Consider the following 7,500-nt stretch of genomic DNA (forward strand, 5'->3'; position numbering starts at 1 on the left):
TAAAGAAAATTATTAGCTTCATTAAGGCATAAGATCCACTATGTGATCTTTCGGTACATTAAACACTCAATAACAATGAACGAAGAATATATCATTATTACCTCCCTGTATATGTTTGTATATTGCTTTTTTATTTAGACCTAGCACTGAAACCTCTCTGACGTTTGTTCACAAGGCCGAATTTTGTTAACAAAGAACACTGCGTTTCCGAGATGTGTTTTTCGATAAAACGGTTCCTTTACTCGAATCCACGAAAGGCCGATGTTAGAGAAGAAGTGAGAGCGAAGCTTGGGGCCGGAGAAGCGCCTCGGGCGTCGGGAGCGGGTCAGGACTCCAGCAGCGAGGTCCTCCGCCCTGCGCCCGAGGAACGGAGGCGCGGGAGGGCGTCTCGCGGGGACACGAGGGACGGATGCATGTCAGGGACTCGCATTCGTCGATGGGCGCAGCCCAGACGTCAGGGATCTCAGGGTGTAGCGGTGTGGGCGGGGGCGTGGGCGGGGGCCGGTGGTCCGCGGGCCTCAGAGGGACACCAGCTTGGGCGGGACGGAGTCGGGCGACGACAGGTCCGAGGACGACGAGCGCTGCTGCGAGCCGCAGTTGTTGGACGCGCTCGACACGGCGGGCGCCGACACCACGGGCGTGCTCAGCGGCGTCAGCCCCGTGTGCAGGGGCGTGAGGCCCGTGCCGCTGGTGACGGGCGTGAGGCCGGTGCCGCCCTCCATCATCGACTCGAAGTTCAGTCCGCGCAGTCCCGCCGAGGGCGTCTCGATGGGCACGCCCAGGTCGGCCACGCTGGGGGGGCGGAGGGCCACGGGCGCCACGTTGAGGCTGGTGGGTCGGCTGGGCCGGTTGAGGCTGCCCTCGCCCTTGGGGCGCCGGAGGTCCTCCTCGTGCTCCATCGGCTCCTCCTTCACCGCGGGCTCCTCCTCCAGCAGCATCTCCTTCTTGAGCAGGCGAGCCGAGTGAGCGGCGGAGGCGCTGACGGCGATGGCGGCGGCGGTCGTGGTGTTGGTGCCGCTGGTGAGGCTGTTGGCCGTCGTGGACGCCATCTGCTGGCGGCGGCGGCACACGGCCTTGTGGGTGGCCAGGAGGAACTCGAGCTCGTCACGCTGCTGCTGCAGGAGCTGGATCTCCTGCTGCAGGCCGTTCTTCTTCTCCTCGAGCTCGTCCGTCTCGTCCTGCAGGGTGTTGGTCTGGTCCAGCCGCCGCTTCCGACACCGGGCGGCCGCCAGCTTGTTGCGCTCTCGGCGGAGCGAGCGGCGCTCCTCCTCCTCCAGGGACAGCTGTGGGAGAGAGAGAGGGACGGTCAGCCTTGGTTATGCCATCGCACCACACCGTCTTAAATACACGCGCTAAATGCATTTAACATACATCACAGCGAACAAATAAGTAAATTACCTATATATCCCTGTATCTCTATATAAAAAAACACAGGTTACCATAAATATCTACATACATTATGTGCACGTATATGCACATGTGTACGTATACACACACACACAGTGCTCACCCATAACTATACAAAATAGGTTACACAACTCAAGAGAGACAGACAGGTATAAATAGATCTCTCGACACAATGCAATCAGGTATAAAAGGGCCGGCCAGATAGCGAGAGGTGGGAGGAAGAAAACCAAATAGAGATAACAAAGATAAAAATAATTGGGAAACAAAGTGCAGGTATGAACTTTAACCGAGATAAATAGACAAATGAATAAAGTCACGAATAAACAAAGTAGGAGAAGAAAAAAGAAAGAAAAATAAACGTAAACATCCTAAACAAACCACTGAAAATAATGAAGAAAATGCACAAATACCAATCAAGGCTAACCTACACCGGAATAAACAGAGAGAGGTGGAAGCACGAAGGAAGGAGACGAAATGGGGGATTGGAGAGGGAGAAGAGGGGAATAGTGAGGAGAGGGAGAAGAGAGGAAGAGTGAGGAGAGGGAGAAGAGGGGAATAGTGAGGAGAGAGAGAAGAGAGGAAGAGTGAGGAGAAGGAGAGAGGAGGGGTGAGGAGAGGGAGAAGAGAGGAGTGAGGAGAGAGAGATGAGAGGAATAGTGAGGAGAGGGAGAAGAGAGGAGGAGTGAGGAGAGAGAGAAGAGAGGAAGAGTGAGGAGAGGGAGAAGAGAGGAGGAGTGAGGAGAGAGAGAAGAGAGGAAGAGTGAGGAGAGGGAGAAAGAGGAGGGGTGAGGAGAAGAGACGGAGGAGAAGAAGGGAGAAGGGAGATGAATAGGGGGGGAGTGGGAGGGGAGAGAGGGGGAGGAGAGGCAGCTGGGTGGAGAGAGGGGAGTGGAGGGGAGGGGGATAAAGGAGTTAAAGGAGGGCGAGGGAAAAGCAAAGGAAGAAAAGAGAAGGCGAGAACAGAGAAACAAAAGAGAATAAGAAAGGAGAGAGAAAGACACGAGGGAAGGAAAGAAAACAATAGATAAGAAAGGGAAAGGACAGAAAAAGAAAGGAAATGGGGGAGGGGAGGGGAAGGAAAGGGAGAGGAAAGGGAAAAATGAGAGAAACGGGGAAGAGGGAGAAAGGAAAGAGAGGAAAGGAAAAAAGAAAAAGAGAAAAAGGGAAAGGAAGAGAGAAAGAGAGGAAACAGAAAATAAAAAAGGGTGTCAAAAGTGAAAAGGGAAAAAAAGAGATAAAAGGGAACGGAGGAGGAAAGAAGAAGAGGACAGGGAAAATGAGAAGATGGAAAGAGAGGAAAGGGGAAAGAGAGAGGAAGGGGGAAGAGGTTGGTGCAAAGTGACGCCTGCCAGAGAGTGTGGTTGCATTACTGGATACAACGTGGAGAAAGAGGGCAGGGGTAGGGGTGGGGGGTGGGGGAGAGGGAGGTTACAGGGCATGAGTGCATGGCAGTAGGGTACGAAGGGAGGGAAGGGGTGGGGGTTGGGTTGAGGGTAGAAGTGGGAGGGGGGAAGAGGGGAAGGGGGGAAGGGGAAGAAGCGAACGGAGACAAAATCCCTTCATCCTTCCTTCCAAACAAGGACTTCTGAAGTCAAAAGACAAAGGAAATAAAATAAAAAAGAAACAGGGCACACAAAGTGAGTAAGAAATATAAGAGAGAGAGAGAGAGAGAGAGAGAGAGAGAGAGAGAGAGAGAGAGAGAGAGAGAGAGAGAGAGAGAGAGAGAGAGAGAGAGAGAGAGAGAGGGAGAGTAAGACAGAGAGAGAGAGAGGAAGACATAGAGAGAGAGGAAGACAGAAGGAGGGAGGGAGGGAGGGAGGGAGGGAGGGAGGGAGGGAGGGAGAGAGAGAGAGAGAGAGAGAGAGAGAGAGAGAGAGAGAGAGAGAGAAACAGTACGTTCGAAAGTTCACGGGATGCACAAAGTCAATTAGTCAAGTCAGAAGCTCTCCGCGTGAGTATGAGTCAGGCGCCCTCGCTGACTCATCCCGACCCGCGACACTGATTCATGAGATACCCCCCTCCCCTCCCCTCCCCTCCTCTTCCTTCTCCCTTACCCCCTCCCCTCCCCTCCTCTCCCTTCTCCCTTACCCCCTCCCCTCCTCTCCCTTCTGCCTTACCCCCTCCCCCTGACTCCCCCCGAACGATACCTTCCTCCACTCCCCTCCCTTCACCCTTACCCCCCCACTCCCCCGAACGATTCCCTCCCTCTATCCCCTCCCCTCCCACTCCTCTGAGCAATACCTACCCTCCCCCCTGCCCCTACCCCCTCACCCCAATCCCTCTTGCTTCTCCATCTGTTGCTCCTCCTCCTCCTTCTTCTCTTCCTCTTCCTCTTCTTCTCTTCCTCTTCTTCCTTCTTTCCCCCCACTTCCTCCCCATCTTCTCCCTTCTCTCCGCCCGTATTCTACGACACACAGACATACTCTCACTCACGGTACACAAACAAAAACAAAAACACACACATTCATAAACACACAAACAAACACACAGACACAGACAGACAGACACACACACCTCGAGGGATCTTTCTCGTAACAACACTATTCAGAAGGTAGATACGTACGTGTTATCTTAGCTATAATACCATTCGTCTATCAACACATTAGGGACACTTCCCCCCCCCCCCCTTCTACTCCAGTCCCCTTCGGCCCTCTCCCCTCCCCCCTCCCCGGTCTTCAAATAACGGTAGTCGAAGCAAAACGTTTTTTTTTTTCTTTTTCTGTCACCGTTTTCACTCAAGGTTACCGGAATACCAAACGTTAGTGAGGGCGACTGACGTGCATGTCTGTGTTTACAAACTCTCTCTCTCTCTCTCTCTCTCTCTCTTTCTCTTTCTCTTTCTCTTTCTCTTTCTCTTTCTCTCTCTCTCTCTCTCTCTCTCTCATGCAGACTGACAAGGCCGGACGGACAGACGGACGGACGCGCGCGAGCACGAAAATACTACTACTACAAAAAAATAATAAAAAATAAAGGAGGAGAAGAAGAAGAAGAAGAAAGAAGAAAAAGAAGAAAGAAGAAGAAAGAAGAAGAATCAAACAAACAACACCAAACGTCCCAACCAGCGCCACCACAACCAGACTCGATCCACACCCGAGCCTCGCGAAGCAACCAGAAAGGGGCCAGAGCGCTCTCGCAACCAAGAGAGGAACGTAACCCGAGCGCCGAACGGGAGCGCTGAAGGTGCACGTGTACTAAGGCAGGAGTTCGAACGTCACTTGAGAAAATGATGAAAGGAGTTGCTCCTCTTCCTTCCGTTCGAGGGAGGGAAAGGGGGGCGGGGGGGGACGTAAATCTTTCCCAGTTCAATCTCATCGGCGTCAATCAAGCGAGAGATTCGGGCAAATGCGGATAAGTATAAATACATAAGGGCTTAATAAAGCGGATATGTCAAGTTATTTGCCCAAGCACGAAGGCAAGCACGCGCCGAGTGCATGGGAGTGCGCATGATTAATGACTGTGATTTTTATATAAGCTAATTTAATGTCCTTTATGTATATATATATATATTTTTTCCTGTTTTCTATTTGGATTGCGTTGTTATAATAGCCGTAACTACTGTATTACAAATCATAGAGAAAAAAAAAAAAAAAAAAAAAAAAAAAATATATATATATATATATATATATATATATATATATATAATCAGTAGTAGTAGCATTGTTTGAAAGATCATTATCACCATTACCATCATCATCATTATTATTAACATTATTATCATTATTATTAACATTATCATCATTAATATTAACATTATCATCAGCATTATTATTAACATTATCATCATTAATATTAACATTATCATCATCACTGTTTATTCTTTCGAGGGGAAAACAACGAAACATTGAGCTGGAAACCTATTGTATAAAAAACATTAAGTTTAGACCTTCACGTACCCTGCTCTGGCTTCCTGTTTGCTACCTGTTACTTGTCCTGTTACCTGTTACTGATCTTAGTATCTGTTACTTGTACTGTTACCTGTTACTTATCTTATTATCTGTTACTTGTACTGTGACCTGTTACTTATCTTATTATCTGTTACTTGTACTGTTACCTGTTACTTGTTCTGTGCTGTTACCTGTTACTCGTTGTCTGTTAACCTGCGATGTTATGACTTCTTTCCCAATATGCAAATGTTATGACAAATCGGATGGGAAAAACGAACTCAAATCCGGTTTAAATTTCCTACTCTATAAGATGAGATAAAATAATATAATTGAAGAAGAAAAGGAAGAAAAAAAAAAAAACGCAAAAACGGAATCGAACACATGCCCGACGGAAACAAAAATCATAAAACTCATTTACAGAATCGAACACCCAATTCCAATTTTGAATAAAACTTCATCAATGATTTTTTATTTATCTATTTATTCACCCAATTCCATCCACAACCTAGAAAAAATGTCTAACCACCGATCTTTCCTATTTTTTTTTTTTTTTTTTTAATTACAGAAATCATCTACGGAATCGAACACCCAATTCCATCCACAAACAAGACAAAAAAAAAAGTCCAATCACCGATCTTTCCTATCTTCTTTTTTTTAATTACGGAAATCATCTACGAAATCGAACACCCAATTCCATCCACAAACAAGACAAAACAAAAGTCCAATCACCGATCTTTCCTATCTTTTTTTTTTTTAATTACGGAAATCATCTACGAAATCGAACATCCGCCCTGCAAATCCGCAATGTCACGACCGCGTATTCCGACCGAGTGGACGAGGGTGTAGTGAGAGGTATACAAAGGTCAGGCTCGTTACGACGATGCGGACACACCTCGTCCGTGCGGGTACATGTGTACTCGAGGCCATTGCCGCTTTATCCACTCCTCCTATCCCCCCCCCCTCCTCTCTCTCTCTCTCTCTCGTCTCTTTCGCTCTTTCCTTGTCTCCGTTTTCGCTTGGATTTTGACGGTTTTTTGTGAATCATTCTGTACGTCGGTATCTTGCTCTCTCTCTCTCTGTCTTTGTCTACCTGTCTCTTTGTCTACCAGTCTCTGTCCTCTCTCTCTCTCTCTCTCTCTCTCTCTCTCTCTCTCTCTCTCTATATATATATATATATATATATATATATACATATATCAATCTATCTATCTCCTTGTTCTTCTTCAAACACAGGAAAAAACATCCGGCAACAGACCCGTGTCAAGAACCAGCTTATCAATGTCTCGATTATCACAACAAGTTATATACATTAGACGCGTCTCCCACCCTCCTTCCTCCCCTCCCTCCCTCCATCCCTCCCTCTCTCTGTCCGTCTCCCATCCTCCTTTCTTTCCTCCCTCCCTCTCCGTCCGTCTCCCACCCTCCTTCCTTCCCTCCCTCTCTCTGTCCGTCTCCCACCCTCCTTCCTCCCCTCCCCTCCCTTCCTCTCTCTGTCCGTCTCCCACCCTTCTTCCTTCCCTCCCTCCCTCCCTCACTCTGTCCGTCCCTCCTTCCTTCCCTCCCTGTCCCGCCATTTCCGTGTCTGTCCGTTACTCTCTCTCTCCCTCTTCCATCTTCCCCTTCTCCTTCTTTCCTTCCTTCCCTCCCTCTTTCCCTCACTGCAATTTATTTTATTCACACGTGTAAAATCTGTCCTAATCCTATTCTACTTGCATTCATAATCTGCCACACTTATACGTAAATATCCAAATTGCCACGCCCTTTCTAAGCGCATAAGGATAATAAGGTCACGTGATCTCTCTTGTCCTAATGAATTCTCCCCCAAAACATGTGACTGATGACGTCACCGCTTGGCATAACGCATGACTAAGACGATCGTGGATGTGTAACGATACTTGATTTCTTGCTCGTTATCGGGAGGAGAGGGGGTGGGAGGGAGAAGTGTGGGGGGGGGGCAGGAGGAGGAGGAAGAGAAGGAGAAGGAGAAGGAGGAAGAGGTGGAGGAGTGGGGGGAGAAGGGGGCAGGAAGGAGGAGGAGGAGGAGGAGGAGGAGGAGGAGGAGGAGGAGGAGGAGGAGGAGGGGGAAGGGGAAGGGGAAGGGGAGGGGTGGTGGTGGAGGAAGGCCGGAGGGAGGAAGTGAACAAAGTGAAGAAAGAAACCACCCAACAGCACGGCGATGACAAAGAAATACAAAATCAACCAAAGGAAA

At 48.7% G+C, this 7,500-nt stretch overlaps 1 protein-coding gene across 4 annotated transcripts in view; it reads right to left on the bottom strand.

Annotated features, from left to right (window-relative positions):
- Positions 1–377: 377 nt before the first annotated feature.
- Positions 378–7,500, bottom strand: part of LOC125046386 (transcription factor kayak-like) — a 29,732-nt gene continuing 22,609 nt past the window's right edge. For all 4 annotated transcript variants that reach the window (XM_047644127.1, XM_047644129.1, XM_047644126.1 and 1 more), the window contains exon 4: positions 378–1,283. In XM_047644127.1, coding sequence (XP_047500083.1) covers positions 519–1,283 — 765 coding nt within the window. In that variant the 3' untranslated portion in view covers positions 378–518. The remainder of the gene's footprint in view (positions 1,284–7,500) is intronic.

The sequence above is a fragment of the Penaeus chinensis genome, chromosome 39 (assembly GCF_019202785.1).
Source record: "Penaeus chinensis breed Huanghai No. 1 chromosome 39, ASM1920278v2, whole genome shotgun sequence".
NCBI classification, from domain to species: domain Eukaryota; kingdom Metazoa; phylum Arthropoda; class Malacostraca; order Decapoda; family Penaeidae; genus Penaeus; species Penaeus chinensis.